The 17,408-nt window shown below is 37.8% G+C and overlaps 1 protein-coding gene across 2 annotated transcripts in view; it reads left to right on the top strand.

Annotated features, from left to right (window-relative positions):
• Positions 1 to 17,408, top strand: part of prkcg (protein kinase C, gamma) — a 101,444-nt gene that overhangs the window by 17,583 nt on the left and 66,453 nt on the right. For both annotated transcript variants that reach the window (XM_001921680.7, XM_073925933.1), the window contains exon 3: positions 12,097 to 12,128. In XM_001921680.7, the coding sequence (XP_001921715.1) occupies positions 12,097 to 12,128 (32 nt within the window). The remainder of the gene's footprint in view (positions 1 to 12,096; positions 12,129 to 17,408) is intronic.

The raw sequence follows: 17,408 nt of genomic DNA, 5'->3' as shown, positions 1-17,408 counted from the left end.
TGCACGGGGGCGAGTTTGCTCTTTTCTCGGTTGACCTGAAGCCCCAGTAGGCGGAGATGCCGAAGCACCTCGTCCCTGTGCATAATCAATTGCTCCCGCGAGTGGGCTAAAATCAGCCAGTCGTCGAGATAACTGAGTATGCGAATGCCCGCGAGCCGAAGGGGCGCTAGGGCACCCTCCGCGAGTTTGGTGAAGACCCGCGGAGACAGAGAGAGCCCGAAGGGGAGGACCTTGTACTGCCACGCTCGACCCTCGAACGCAAACCGCAGAAATTGGCGGTGGCGTGGAAGAATGGAGACATGGAAATACGCGTCCTTCAGGTCTATGGCTGCAAAACAATCCCGAGGACGAACGCATTGGAGAATGCGCCTCTGCGTGAGCATTCTGAACGGCAGCTTGTGCAGACAGCGGTTCAAAACGCGCAGATCTAGGATTGGCCGTGACCCACCGCTCTTTTTGGGTACGATGAAGTATGGGCTGTAAAACCCACTCTCCATCTCGGCTGGAGGAACCGGCTCGATTGCACCCTTCGCCAGGAGGGCAGCAATCTCCTCTCGCAAGACAGGGGCGGACAGGGGGTTGACCCTGGAGAAATACACGCCCGTAAACTTGGGGGGCCGTTTCGCGAACTGAATCGCGTAACCGAGTCTGATTGTGCGTATGAGCCACCGCGAGGGGCTGGCCCGCGCTAACCAGGCAGGCAGAGCCCTCGCTAATGGAGTCATCGCTACAATCGCTGACGTACCAGCGGTGGGGCAGCGCGGAGTGGGTGTGCTGATCCGGGAAGCACGAGGGTCCCGCGGAAAAGCTGGAGGAGAGCGATTCGCTCTGGCTCCGCACCCTGACTCCGGAGAGGGGGCTGGAGGGCTGAGGGAAGGGAGACCGTCCCCCCAGCGCTCGTGAGCCACTGGCGAAGCACGTAGAGTCTGCGAGCCGGAAGGCAGCGCGTCCCGGACTGGCAGAACTCGTGCAGTCACATCCGGGGAAGGGAAAAAGTGCTCTTTTACTGATGTTTTGGTGGCACTGAAAAGTACCGTTGTTATCGGGGCCCCGCCCTCCAGCGGGGAAAGAGCAAGTTTCCTCTTCTCCGGATGGCCTGTCTCAGGGACGCTTCGCGGTCCGTTTACCGGACTTAACGGCGCCCTGGGCAGGAGGGGCTGCCTGCTTTTGAGGTGAACGCCGCGCCCGCTTGGCCGGAGGCGCAGGCGGGGGCGGGGCAGCACTCGTTGGCGGGCGCCCTCGGCGAGGAACAGCGGAGGTGGATGGCTCGGCGGGCGGAGCGGGCTTACGGCCACGCCGATAGATGACATTGCCCATCGCATCCGACTGCTCTTTCACCGCCTTGAATTCCTGGGTGAATTCACCGACGGTGTCGCCGAACAGGCCAGCCTGGGATATGGGCGAGTCAAGAAAGCGAACTTTGTCAACGTCGCGCATATCGGCCAGGTTTAGCCAGAGGTGGCGTTCCTGAACCACAAGTGTGGACATCGTCCTCCCCAGCGCACACGCGGCGGACTTAGTAGTCCGAAGAGCATAGTCGGTCGCGGTGCGCAGCTCAGTAATAAGCTTGGGTTGGACCCGCCCTCGTGCAGCTCGGCCAGCGCCTGCGCTTGGTAGCGCTGGTAGGTGGCCATCGCGTGCAAAGCAGAAGCAGCCTGGCCCGCAGCCTTATAAGCTCTGGCTCCGAGGGAGGCAGACAACCTACAGGCTTTGGACGGGAGGCGGGGCAAACCCCGCCACGTAGAGGCGCCGCGCGGACAAAGATTGACCGCGATAGCGCGCTCCACTGACGGGATCGCCTCATACCCCCTGGCAGCTCCGCCGTCAAGGGCGGTGAGGGCGGAGGCACTCGCAGCACGGGCAGAGAAAGGTGCCCTCCAGGACTGCGTGAGCCTACTGTGCACTTCCGGGAAGAAGGGGACGAGAGGCTTCGAAGGCTTCGCCTTCTGGTCCTCTACGTAGCACCCATCTAGTCGGTCCGGCCGCGGAGCTGGGGGATAAACCATCTCCAACCCCACGGCCGAAGCAGCCCGGGAAAGCACGGCTAACATGTCCGCTTCAGGATCCGATTTGACAGCGCTCACCTGCCCGGAGGGGGCGAGCGGGTCCGGATCTTCGTCGGACAGTGAAAGCCCACCCTCCGATGCCGCGGAGGACATCTGATCTCCGGTGTCAGCGAGTGTGAGAGCTACCATCTGGTTAGACGGATCACTCTCACCACCCGAAGCTTGGATGGAGCGCCGTGAGGAGCGAGAGGTCCGCGAGCCCGTGGGCGGCGGATTAGCTCCCGCTGAAACCCTCAGATCTGCCCGAGCGCCCGCTGCTTTTTTAGAACAGGAGGCAACTGGGGTGGCTCGCTCTCTTGCGAAAGTTAGCCGCGATCTTAGCTGTGCAACGGTCATGGCATCGCAATGACGACATGAACCGCCCGCGAGCACCGCATTAACATGCTGGACCCCCAAACATGCAATGCAGTGATCGTGTCCATCATCCGGAGACAGGAAACCCCCGCATCCAGAAACGCACAGTCGGAGCGCCATCCTGAAAAGGACGTGCTGCACGACTGTGTTGCTCTTTTAGGAAAGTTGCAACTATACGCACCGCTCTGGAGGACCGGACCCAAAGAACCGCAGGCAAGGGAGTAACCCAGCTCGACCGTCTGCCACCGCGAAGACCCACTCTGGACCGGGAGACACACTCGTTCGCTCTGAAGTGCTGATCAGCAAGAGGAACCCTCATCGACTCACTCAGAAAGGATCTGAAGCGAAAAGGATGGCGTCTGCTGGCTTCAGGTGTGCTTATATGCTGAGATAATTGCAGATGTCGCACACCTGCGCAAGCTTACGCTGCCAATTAATTTCATTCATTGGCCCGTTCAATACTCTCCAGATAAGCGGCTTCTGATCCGAATCCTCCCATTCATGGCACTGAAGTTCCCCAACCGAAGGGGAACACATCTGTTTAACTGTGTCTTTACTGAATGAGCACTGTGCTATGTCCGACAGAGCACGCTAATATGTTTTTCTCTTATTTTATATTGTTTTATAACCTGTCTCAAGCACTTTGAATCGCCACTGTGTATGACATGTGTTATATAAATAAACTTGCCTTGCCTTGCCTTGCCTAAGCTAACACGTATTCAAATCTCATATATAAATATGATATTCGTTAATGTTTGTAGGCCTACTTTACAGTCGGCTATTTATTAAAAATTGGAAAAAAATCCTACTTAATAATATTAATAATAATTCATTCATTCATTTTTTTTTCGGCTTAGTCCCTTTATTAATCTGGGTTTGCCACAGCGGAATGAACCGCCAATTTATCCAGCTTGTTTTTACGTAACGGATGCCCTTTCAACCGCATACCATCTCTGGGAAACATCCACATACACACTCATTCATAGTTATACACTAAGTCCAATTTAGCCTACCCAATTCACCTGTACCGCATGTCTTTAGACTGTGGGGGAAATCGGAGCCCCTGGAAGAAACCCAAGCGAACGCAGGGAGAACATGCAAACTCCACACAGAAACACCAACTGACCCAGCCGAGGCTCGAACCAGCGACCTCCATGCTATGAGGCGACAGCACTACCTACAGCACTAATGCCACTATGTTGCCTATTGTTATTTATTATTATTTTTATTATTATTGTTATTATTATTATTATTGGCAGCACAGTGATGAAGTGGGTACTGCTCTCGCCTTACAGCAAGAAGGTCACTGGTTCAAGCCTTAGCTGGGACAATTGGCATTTCTGTGTGGACTAAGCCAAAAAGAAAATGAATGAATGAATGAATTATTATTATTATTATTATTATTATTATTATTATTATTATTATTATTATTATTATTATTATGTAGTAGTAGTAGTAGTATATTGTTTATTTATTTTATTATTTTTTTTAAAAGTCTACTTTTCCAATTTGACACATTCAAACGACTGCAGAATTCTCTAATAGGCCCATGTCTTCTATACTGTAGTATAGATACATTTCTTAATAAATAACCTACTATAAATTATGTATGTATGCTATATATATATATATATATATATATATATATATATATATATATATATATATATATATATATATATATATATATATATATATATATATACACATACACACATTCAAATTATATATTCATATTTATATATAATATATATTAAAATTATATAGCATACATTAATATATATGTATATATATATATATATATATATATATATATATATATATATATATATATATATATATATATATATATATTTTTTTTTTTTTTTTTTTTTTTTTTTTTTTTTTTTTTTTTTCACAAGTTTTGGAGACATAACATAGCCTAAAATTCTGCTTTTAAATAATAGGTCACCTTTAGCTTTCGTCATGAGCCACGGCTGTGTTCAAAAAGGCATAAATGTTTCAAAATGCTCTATGAAGGGAGCACAATTGTATGAAGATCACTAGAACTGAACTTTAAAAAAAATACAAGCAAATTACACCTAAGAGACATGACTTTAATGTTTTTTTTATTACTACAAGTTCAAATGTTAAAATGTTCTAAAAAATAGGGCATAGGGGGAATAACTGGGAATGGAACAACACCAGAAACTAGGCATCTAACTAAACCTCTAGAGGTGTAGTTGCAAATGTACAAGTTTGTGATGCAGTTTGGCAATGTTCGTTGGAACGACGAATTTGGAAAATGCCAAATCCACAAACTATCTTTGTAATGACGGAACTTGCGACCTTAGTTAGCTTATGATGGTTTTCGGAAACGCACCCCTTGTCATACTCTAATGACTAATATTACACATATTGGATGTAAATTAGATTAGAACTACAAGTGATAATAAACTACAAACGTGGCAGATGCATTATACCGACAGTATGTGGACAGTTTGAGAGTTTGGTTATGATGTGGTAAAGAAAAGCTTAATGTATAATTATCAATTATAAGACTCATAATATCAGCTTTAACATCAATGTGAACGCTCATAACGACGTATTTAGTTATTAACTTTTGAATACATAATTATGCAAACAACTGAGGAGATTTGTCTGCATTAAAGACTTGTGAATGTGGACTCCATTACGGTAGGAAATTAAATATGAAGGAAATATGGATGATATGACAAGATGATTGACAGGGCATGTAACTAAGCAAATGAACAGTCCGTCAATGAAGCAGTAGTATGTCCCAAAGCTTGCATAATCTTCTGTTACACACTCAAAATACATATCTTTTCTTCACAAAGAAACTGCATACTTTTAGAGTGTAGTATAAGCGAATTGGGATGTAGCATCACTGTAGTAGTAGCAAGGTACACTCACCGGCCATTTTATCAGGTATGCCTTACTAATACTAGGTTGGACCCCCTTTTGTCTTCAGAACTGCCTTAATCCTTCGTGGCATAGATTCAATAAGGTACTGGAAACATTCCTAAGAGATTTTTGTTCATATTGACATGATAGCATCAAGCAGTTGCTGCAGATTTGTCGGCTGCACATTCATGATGCGAATCTCCTGTTCCAACACATCACAAAAATGCTCTATTAGATTGAGCACTGACTGTGGAGGCCATTTTAGTTCAGTGAACTCCTTGTCATGTTCAAGAAACCAGTCTGAGATCATTTACGCTTTTTTGACATGGCATATTATCCTGCTGGAAATAGCCATCAGAAGATGGGTACACTGTGGTCATAAAGAGATGGACATGGTTAGTAACACGGTCAGTGACGCTCAGACTCAGTTGGTACTAATGGGCTCAAAGTGTGCCAAGCAAATATCCCCCACACCATTACACCACCACCAGCAGCTTAACCATTGATACACGGAAGGATGGATCCATGCTTTCATGTTGTTGGCGCCAAATTATGACAATACCATCCGAATATTGCAACATAAATCGAGACTCATCACACCAGGCAACGTTTTTCCAATCTTCTATTGTGCAATTTTGGTGAGCCTGTGCGAATTGTAGCCTCAGTTTCTTGTTCTTAGCTGACAGGAGTGACACCTGTGTGGTCTTCTGCTGCTGTAGCACATCCACCTCAAGGATGGACGTGTTTTGCGTTCATATATGCTCTTCTGCATACCTCAAAATAAGTGGTTATTTGAGTTACTGTTGCCTTTCTATCAGCTGAAACCATTCTCTGTAAACCCTAGAGATGGTTGTGTGTGAAAATCCCAGCAGATCAGCAGTTTCTGAATTACTTAGACCAGCCTGTCTGGCACTAACAACTATGCCACGTTCAATGTCACTTAAATAATCATTCTTAGGCTCAGTTTGAAATGCAGCAGCTCACCTTGACCATGTCTACATACCTAAATGCATTGAGTTGCTGTCATGTGATTGGCTAGTTAAAAATTTGCTTTAACAAGCAGTTGGACAGGTGTACCCTATAAAGTGTCCAGTGAATGTATGATAAATGAAACAGTACAGCTTATAATGAGATGCATCATGTCTCAAGTAATCACCGAATAGGTGTTTCAGCCACAGAAGGAAGTCATTAAAACCTATTGAAAACTGTATGTCTCATCATAATACGTTATCATGCTGCCTTTACATGCAAGCCATTCGGTAATCAAACTCGTTATACATCCGATATATGAAGTATAGACATATATGGGCACCCTAGCTAAAAACACTTTAACACCAAAGCATTATTATTATTAAACCTTCTATTCTTATCATTAGCAGTGCATGATATATTGTCAATCACATCAGTATCAGCTGAGGAATGCTTATTTTAATATTATCATTATCAGCCTTACAAGAAAATAAATTATTGACTGAAAAATTATTATTTCTACATTAAAAATGAATTAATTAATTTTAATATTTATATTTTTTTGTAGTTTTTTTTTTTTTGTAATCAGGATCAGGAAATATATAAAGTGTATATATACAGTATATGATTTCTGTAATTTGTATTTGTATTTTAATTTCTATAAATTATTGGTATATGGCCAGCATGTTAATATCTGTGCATCCCTAATTATTATGATTTTAATATTATTTATTATATAATGAGATATTAAAGATTTTTTAATGTATTTATTTTTTAATGTATAAATTAATGTATTTAATGTCTTTAACCCTTTGTCACCGACTCGGTCCCGGTCATTCCCCTCGCTGGCCAGCAGAGGCTGCCATCTCCGGACTTTTAGCATTACATCATCCATCTACACTAATTGCGCATACACCTGATCTGAATCTTGTTAACGACCCACGTACCTCATATAAGCCGCACTCAAACACTCAGTCAGTGCGAAGTCTTGTTCAGCCCCGGCCAGCATTACTGAGCGTTATATCCAGCCTGATCTCTTTTGTACAACACCAGCCTGTCTCTTACTTTGCTTCGCCTTCTGCCTGCCCTCGACCCACGCCTGATATACAGACTCTGATTCTCGCTGCCTGCCCTCGACCCAAGCCTGATACACGGACTCTGATTCTCGCTGCCTGCCTTTGACACAAGCCTGATACACGGACTCTGATTCACGCCCACTGCTCTCTACTCATGCCTGGTAACTCACTCTGTGTCTGTTCACCGTCATTCTTGATACCATTACTACTACTGTGGATGTGTGTGTGCACCTAGGTGCATATTGTGTGTTTGAGTGAAGTTGTGATTAATAAATACTGCATAATGGATCCCTCCGTGTCAGTCTCCTCGTTACACCCTTTGACTGCTCTACCAAATCGTAGACCATGTTTTGGCTGTTTTAAATAATGTAATTTAATGAATGACTGTTTTAAATAATGGTTTACACATGTTAAATTAGAATCTGAAAAACAAATATGGCATACTTCAAAAATAAAGATTTAATTTATTTTAGTTTGTTTTTAAATAAATTGGTCTTACACTTCATATTTTTCATAGTATGTGTATTAATTTTGGTATCTTTACCATGAACCGACATAATAACCTTTTAGTTTTGGTTGATATTTTAGATTTAGACTTTTTTTCTTTTCTTGGTGGGGAAGTTATTAGGTTAATGCTCATTATGGCTGAATTGATTTTTAGCAAAGCACACAGACACACAAATAGACATTAGCATTTAATAAGCTTTTTATGTGTATAAAATATTTCAGTAAATTTTGATATTCTAGGGCAGAAACCAAAATAAGACGCCTCATCAGTGACCCATATGCTGTTGTTAATTACTTAAATAAGTGAATTTATTCATAAACATTTATATCTGTTTATTATAAAACAAGATGATTAACTGTAAACAGCATTTATAGTGATCACCCACATGAGTGAGCAGAAGAAGGCCGTCCCGCATGTGTGTTACATGATCACACTGTTCTCCGTTTCCTCCATGCCTCATAAAACCCAGGCCCAGAGGGGCTTCTTAAATTATGCAGTTCTCTCGGTTTGAGCTGCCATTTAACCACAAGCTCCACAGAGCCTGCATGGCACTGAGTCCAGCCATATGGCCCATGCGTTATACCCGCTCTTATACCGCATGTTCATTAATACAGCTCAAACAGCTTCTGATGGATGCATCTGTTCCTCTTTCTGTGCTTTCATTGCAATTCACTGTGATTTAAATTTATTATTTGTTTTTATTATAATTGATCATTTTGCTTAATTCAAACAAATCTAGTCTGCAATTTTATGCCACGAATATATGATTTTATTGTTGAGTAGGGACAAAGCATTAAAAGAGGAAAAAGTTTGTAATGTAATACAAGAACTCATGTGCTTATTTACTGTATATTATATTATATTATATTATATTGTATTTGGCGGCACAGTGGCTTAGTAGTTAGCATTGTTGCCGACTGTATACTCTAAAAATGTGTATAAACAATAAACTAAATTTGCCATAGTGTATTAGTGTGTCTGTGAATGAGTGTATATGGGTGTTTCCCACTACTGAGTTGTGGCTGGAATGGAATCCGCTGCATAAACATATGCTGAAATATATGGTGATTCATTTCGCTGTTGCAACCTCTGAAATAGAGACCAAGCCGAAGGAAAATGAATGAATTATTATATTATATTATATTATATTATATTATATTATATTATATTATATTATATTATATTATATTATATATTTTTCACCAATAATAAAAACACATTGATGTCATATTTTACATGCATTTATTAGATTATTAACATAGCACTGAACAAAATCTTTTTTTGTATTTTATTATTGATGATCAGTGGTGGAAAGAGCAGTAAAAGTACCATTACTTGTCCAAAAATGTAGTGGAAGTAAAGTAAAAGTATCTGATGTAAATATTATTCAAATTATGAGTAAAACATTGTCCTTTTAAAACTCTTTTACTCAAGAGTATTGAGTTGTGAGTATTGAGTATTATGCTGGGAAAGGTTGATGCATTTACATGCAGTTTCGACTGAGATGTGTAAGCTTAACTTAATTCTGTAATGCAATAAGTGATCTTCTTATGCGTTCCTTCCTTCCATTTTTTGCTTATTCTGTCCTTCATTCATTTGTTCGTTCGTTCCTTCCTTCATTCATTTGTTCTCTCCTTCATTCCTTCCTTCCTTCCTTCATTCAATCATTCACTTATTTGTTCGTTCATACTTTTGTTTCTTGCTTTATTTGATCTTTTGTTTCGTTTCTTCCTTCCTTCCCTCCTTCCTTCCTTTCTTCCTTCCTTCCTTCTTTTGTTCGTTTGTTCATTCCTTCCTTCCTTCCTTCCTTCCTTCCTTCCTTTGTTGAGTCCTTCCTTAGAATCTTTCCTTTATTCATTTGGTCCTTCCTTTGTTAGTTCAGTCCTTCCTCTCTTCCTTTGGCCCTTCCTTCGATTCTTTATTCATTCCATTTAGTGATTGTTTAAGGCTGTTTGGATTTCAGTCATCATACAGTCGACTTCATTTTTCATCAGTGACAAGTAGTCTATAAGCAGTCTCTTGGTCATTGCGTGTAAAGACTTTCGTTTGCTGCATTTATAAAGAGCCCATTTCTTGAGGTTGTTGAGTAGGATGTAATTTACTTTCTATGTGCATTTTTTTATTTCACAGGAATCGCAGAAGAGATTTTACTTTAGCCAATCACCATAGACAAGAAAGAATTAAAGTAGTGATTCAATTTGAATGAAAATAATAGGAGTAAAAGTACCGATACAGCACTAAAAACGTACTTAAATGTGCTTCATGTAAATGGTAAAGTAAAAGTACACATTTTCAAAACTACTTATCAAATTACAATCCCTGAGAAAAACTACTCAATTACAATAATTGGAGTATTTGCAATTTGTTACTTCACATCACTGTTGATGATGTACTTTTAAAATTGAACTCAATTTTATTTATGTTAAGAGTGATTTATGTATTTGAATAGCACATAAAAGACTGATCCAGTTGAATCTATAATTCTAACATAAATCAATAGACTATTAATACTATATTATGTTAGAATGTGAACACAAATTGACATTGAAACTGATATATTTAATGTGATGCATGTTTGTCATTCATATATTAATGAAACTCTTAATAATGAAACAAACATTAGATGACACTTAACATATAATAAGTATTGCTTTTGTTTGCTATTTTTAACTGAACAAATTTAATTTAACTGTAAATATTTTTAATTTAAATTTTATTTTTTTTTTTACATATTTACATTTGATTTGCTTAGAATCAGCAGAATGAATATAGTTAAAATATGGTTATATAAGGAACAAACAGTAATCACCCAGTTATGAGATTTACATATAGATTTTTTATTGTGATTATATAAACCTTGTTATCGAGTATAGAAATATACAGCAATATTAACACTTTAGTTTGGGTTACAGTTCATGTTATTAACAAATGATTAACTCACACTAACTTAATAAATTAATTAAACCAATAAGCTGTTTATTAATAGTTAGTAAGGTAAAAGTTGGGTTTAAATTATATGTAGGATTAGGGAGGTAGAACAAGATTAAACTACTAATCAACAATTAATATCTTAATACAACTTTTTCATTTAGTGGCTAATTCGTATGAATTCGTATGATCTAATTCGTACATTTCAGTACGTTTTGCTCATCCTCCAATGAGGGTTGGGTTTAGGGGTGGAGTTAGGTGCCACACCTCCTTTTTAAAATTGTAAACTTTCGTAAGACTGAACTCATACGAATTAGCCACTAAACTGGCAAAATGTAAAATACTTATGTTTTCTCATGAGATCAGGCTGCTTAATAATAGGTAAAAAGACAGTAGTTAATAGCATGAATTGTAACCTAAACTAAAGTGTTAATTTTACTGTATTTTTCAATACTCTATAACAAGGTTTATAATTGCGATAAAAAACTCAATAATGTTTTTCTCAAAACTGGGTGGTTATTGTTTGTTCCTTATATAACCATATTTTAACCACATTCATTCTGCTGATTCTAAATTCTTATGTTTCATTCATTGTGTGACTGAAAAAAATGTTTTACAATACGTTTACTGGTTTATTTATTATAAAATTGCATAAAAAATACGTTAATCTTAAATGTAGACCTACGTTTCAATTTTATTTTAATTCAGGTCAGTTTGACCATTGTTTTTGACATTGAAACGTCTGTGAGTGTGGTCAAATTGACCCAATCTAACCTTGCAGTACATAAATCTCAACTGAATCCTATTAAGTGGAGTCCTCTTTTCCCCCTCTCTCTCTTTCTCTTTGTCCTTCTCCTGTCTCAGCCTATATTTCTGAGTATATGTTGATGTTGACGGCTCAGCCTTCTCGAATCCTTTCGACTGGTCTGAAGGGCTCTCTTAAAGATGTGTTTCAGAGCTGATCAGACCTAAAGTGTTGGGTGTCAAAGTATCATATTTTAGCACTTGGGGGATTTATGCTAAGTTGCGTTTTGCATGGCAAATATATCAGGAGTGGAGCAACCTGTTATTATGGTGAGCTGAAGAGCACTTAAATTGCCCGTCGGATGAGGATTTCTTGAAATTACCTTATCTGTCATGGCCTCAGCGGCTTATGTCTTCTGTTTGCCCTCTGTACTGATCCACACACACTACACTACAGAGCTTCACAATCTGCTCTTTGCTCAAATCTGTGCAATTGCAAACAATGTATTTAGACAGCATAATGTGAGCTGTTGTTTATGTTTTACAGGGGGATCGGAAAGCAAGGATTCCAGTGTCAAGGTAATTACTTTAAATGTGACACACATTTAACCATATTTAAATTTGCTGAACAGATTATGGGACGGCAGAGATTATTTTCTTTAACGTGAAAAGGTTTCATTGGATTATCAAAATGTTCTGTGTAGTATGACAATAAACAGTTTTACTGTTGAAAAAAAAAACAATGATTATGAGAAAATTTCCATAGTTCTTTGGGAAACCGAAAATGATGTTTTTTTCTCTGTGATAAAAAAACGACTTATTTGGTTTTCTGTGAATCTTTAGTAGTTTTTCAGAGAGTTGCCACTGAATATTTTCTTTTCAATGGACATTTTTTCAATAAACCATTTATTTTTACATCGTTTTTAACGTTTTTTTAATAATCTCTAAATGTTTTTATAAATGATACTCTCTCTATATATATGCACAGTTGAAATCAGAATTATTAGCCCCCCTTTGATTTTTATTTTATTTTTATTTTTTTTTAAATATTTCCCATATGATGTTTAACAGAGCAAGGAAAATTTCACAGTATGTCTCAAAAAATTTTTTTTTCTTCTGGAGAAAGTCTTATTTGTTTTATTTAGGCTAGAATAAAAGCAGTTTTGATAAAAAAAAAAAAAAAAAAAACATTTTAAAGTCAAAATTATTAGCCCTTTTAAGCTATATATTTTTTCAATAGTCTACAGAACAAACCATACAATAACTTGCCTAATTACCCTAACCTGCTTAATTAACCTGATTAACCTACATATTTAAGCCTTTAAATGATAAATGAATCAGTTATTAGAATTGAGGTATTAAAACTATTATGTTTAGAAATGTGTTGAAAAAAAATCTCTCCGTTAAACAGAAGTTCGGGGGAAGAATAAACAGCGGGGGGCTAATAATTCTGACTTCAACTGTATATATATAATAAATTATTTTTGTGATTCTTCCTTACTCTTAATATTTTCTACTATTTATTTAGAGTATTCTTTAGAGCAAAACTTTTTTTTGTTCATGATCATCCATAATAGTGTTTCTTGATTCTCAGGTCCTTTATTTTTATAATCTATTTGAGTGCCCCTTTTATGTTTTTTATTTTTATTTTTATATAATAGATTAGGAGGTCTTCATTTGATTTACAGTACATTCATTCAAGGTCAAAAACAATTAATTTTTCCATAAATCCCCCACCAGTAACATAATAGTGCTGTACCAGGTTGGATTGCTTTTTTCTATTAGAACTATCTTCTTTGTGCCATAGTTTCATAGTTTCAAAAAGGTGCTAAAAATATAGATTTTCGTGTGTGGAAAGAAATTGTGGACAAAGTAGATATAAATATCAGCAGACGTCAAATTTGACAAGTTTTCACCTGACTTTAGTGGCGTCAGCAGTTCGTTTGACAGTAAATAAGGATCTAATCCTAAAGTATCTATTTTCTGTAAATGATGTTGCTTTTCGTCTGTGGTGAGGTGTGCTATTTTGGTGTGTGACATCTTTCCGATCACCAAGAAGAAGAAAAAAAAAACCACATATTTATATGACACGATTTTGACAAGATTTTGAAATCATCTGTTCAAAATTATGCTTCCCTGTGTGTCCCATCTGACTGTCTGCACATTTCACATTCAGCTCTGGGGTGAAGGAGAAATTGCCCACAGAAGGCGGGTCTATGTTACAGTTTAGCCAATTGCTATCTTATTTTAATCTATGATATATTTCACATACAGTATATATGTCGAAATAAAGCATAGAAAACAGTTTATACAGTTTGTGAGATGAAAACTCAAAAATATATACATTTTCTTAAAGGTATGCCTCTCAAATTCCTATCTTATTTTTAATACTGATCTTAATTTTAAACTTTTTTTTGTAACATTAATTTTAAAGTAGCCTTGCTACACGTTCAATGTACTTACTAATTTAGTTGCAAAAAAGTATGCACAATTACATGCAACTAACACTTAAATCTAAAATTCATTCTAACCCTAACCATATAGGAAGAACATGTAGCTAATTACTATTACTCAGTACTTAAATTAATAGTTATACTGCAACAAGGATGCCATAAAATGACAGGCTGTTGTGGTAATATAAATGTATATAATCTAGTCAAATTAGCCATAATCTATATATAACTGGAAAGTTACATTCTTTTGTTTAATTAGCCCATTTCATTCAAACTCTAGATAGGGTGTGTTAGATCTTAAAATCCCTTCGTTTCCTGTGCACTGACTTTGCCAAAGTGGTGCAAATGCTAATGGCATCGTCTCAACGACTCTTCTTCTGTCTTTTGAGTAATACTTTCAAGCTGGTCAACTGCCCGGACGCGTTCTGATTCCAGTACACCATTTGCACACTTTGTTTTCATGCTAAAAGGTATTGTGTATGGGTAGTTATATGCTGATGAGATCTGGGCTGCAAAGGCAATTTACCCTGCTGACAACAACAATTCATTTGCTTGCTTTGTTTAGGTTCGTCCCCACCTCTCTGTAAAATGTATAAAAACTTAGTGTCTGCTGTACTAGCTCAGAGTTATTTCGAGGAAGCCACAGCGATGCCAAGTTTCTTATTAAAGGATTCTGCTTTTAAGATACCCGAAAGTTCTCCCTGCTTTTTGGCTCGTCTTAAAATTTCACAACAGTTTTGGTGCCGTGACCCAGATAGAGACATTCACTGCCATATGCTTATTTGTTACAAGAATATATATCTGCATCCAAAATCTCATTGTATGTGAAAAACACTATGTGAGCCGAAGAGTATGCACAAATTCAGAGTATTTTGAAAAACAGTAACCAAAAAGTTTTTGAATGACCTACACTGTAAAAAAAACATTTAAATAATAAAAAAAAAACCTGTGAATTAACAGCTTCCGTATTTTGTGTTTCACGGGTGTTTTCTGTTTATTTACCTTTGTGAATTTAATTATGGGACCTTGATCTCTGCTTTTGATGTTAAAAATTAAACTCTTCAGTTTTACAAAGTGACACTTATTAACATTTTAGTAGTTTGAAATAATGTAATGTATCAAAAATATTGTATAGAGAAATAACTGTAAAATAATGTACTGGCTGGTTTTTACAAGGTTTTTGTACCTTAGTGTACAACAATCCACCCAGACAGAGTATCACTTTAAACTATTAACAAAAGTAATTTTTAAAAAACTTTTCATTGTTAAAAGTTGTTGGAAGTAAGAGCAAGTTCTCATAATGCAATTCAAAAGCATAAATACTGTAAATGGGAAATTAAAAAAATAAATAAAAAACATCCACAAAATATGGAAAATTGCTAATTGATGAATATTTTTATAGCATACATCTTACGCCGAGATTCTAGTGTGCATCTAAAGGACACTTTATTATGCCATAATGCCACACGAGAGAATTTATGAATCGGTGTCAAGTGATACAACTGACACTGATAGGTTGTGTGATTATTAGGGGAATGGCAGATGTAATATGTGCAAATTCTTTGCACTACTCACATTAACCTTTTCTAATAGTTGTGTAGTGAATTCAAATTCAAGTGCAGTACCTACTCCAGCAGTATGTGATTTTGGATGCAGCTTATAGACAGAAGGTTTGTGCAAGAAGTAATACAAACATTTTTGCCACCTCAGACAAAATTTTAATTTATTATTTGGTTTCATACACCCGGCACAATAAGGCACAAGATGCGTATGGCACGATTTGTTGCTAATTTTAGACCGGTTTTGTTTTGCACCACATTGTTTAAATACTTAATTAATTAATTACTTTGTGGACTCATGAGTGTGCCAATCTACAATGAAGGTGTCTTAAGGCGAATTGTTGGCGCGTTGCTATTTTGAGGAACAGAAATAGACTGCGCCATTGACCAACTAAAAGCAGATCTAAAATTCCAGCGCAGAGCGCATTAGTTATGGGCCTATGCAAGTCCAAACGCTTACACATGCTTAATACACATGCGATGGACAGCCATAGAATCACTATATGGTACAAAGGAATAGGACATGTGCTTGGACATAACTCATAACACAAAACTATCCGTTTGCTGGAAATTAGAACTGAATTTAGAAATAGTTTTGAAACAAATCTTTGCGCTTAACAAATGAAATTAAACATGTAGGCTAATGGATGTCTTCTGCGGAGTGCATACAGCACTGTTTCCTTATCTACAAAAGTAAAGGAGTCGATTAAAAGTAAAATAAAGAAAAAAGTAAAGAGGCTAAATGGAGGAGGCTCATTCTTTATCCTTGTGATATGTTCAGTTTTTCCACTGACAAATTCTGCCATGTAAATAGCAAATGTCCCATGGCACGGCACAACTGACTCCTAAAGGGAATGAGAGATGAGACTCTGATTGGTTTAATGCACGTTATGCTCAAAACACACCCACAACTCATTAAGAGAATAAGCACAACCCCGTTAGACCAGGATGCAAAACATATTTTTTCCGTCCCTAACAGGGGAACTTGTTAAATTTGTCCTAAATGATCCAAGGATGTAAATAATAAAATCCAAATGTTAAAGTATCAACTTGATCTAAATATTGCAGAAAACATGTTCTGCTGTTATGACGCTATGAAGATCTGAAAAGTGTTTTGCTAGAGCAATTTATCTTTGATGTTGGATAAGCTAAGACAGCAAAATCTGAGCAAAGCCATTTTTTGACCTGAGTTCAAGTCTTGGCTTGTGGTCCCTTCTGATCCCTTTCTCCCTTCATCTCTCTCTCTCTCTCTCTCTCTCTCTCTCTCTCTCTCTCTCTCTCTCTCTTTACCTTCCTCCCTCTTTGCTATCTGTACAATCCTGTACAAATAAAGGCAAAGGCAGCACAAAATAACACAACCTTAAAAGACCTGTAGCAGTATGACAAACTCCCTCTGTGTAATCTTTAGAAGAGCTTATTTTTGCTGCATTGTGACATTCAAAAGTTTGGGGTCAGAACAGTTTTATTCAGTGAAGACATTAATAACTTGTTTCAGACTACACACTATTTTGTCTTATTTTTTCAAGCAGTTTTGACTCCTAAATTATTGTTGTGGACAAGAACAATGTCAGACCACATGCTGTGTTCCAGTTAATCATTGTCGTCTTTAATGATATGCATGGACAAGGTGCAAAATGTTGGTTGTCTTCGACTGACAGATTTTATAAGGGGTTTTTTATGTCGTTGATTTTGTGTGTAATATCAATATAGAATATTATATTCTTTTCAAAAATTAATTAATTGTTCATTATATATTATAAATAAATAATACATAAATAAATACATAAATAACAAATATATATGTGCAGCCTTGGGCCTTTTTTTCTAAAGCACATATAAATAATTTG

This window comes from Danio rerio, chromosome 16 (genome assembly GCF_049306965.1).
Source record: "Danio rerio strain Tuebingen ecotype United States chromosome 16, GRCz12tu, whole genome shotgun sequence".
Taxonomy (NCBI): domain Eukaryota; kingdom Metazoa; phylum Chordata; class Actinopteri; order Cypriniformes; family Danionidae; genus Danio; species Danio rerio.
The sequence above is the reverse complement of the archived record's forward strand: the minus strand, read 5'-3'. Positions and strand labels throughout refer to the sequence as shown.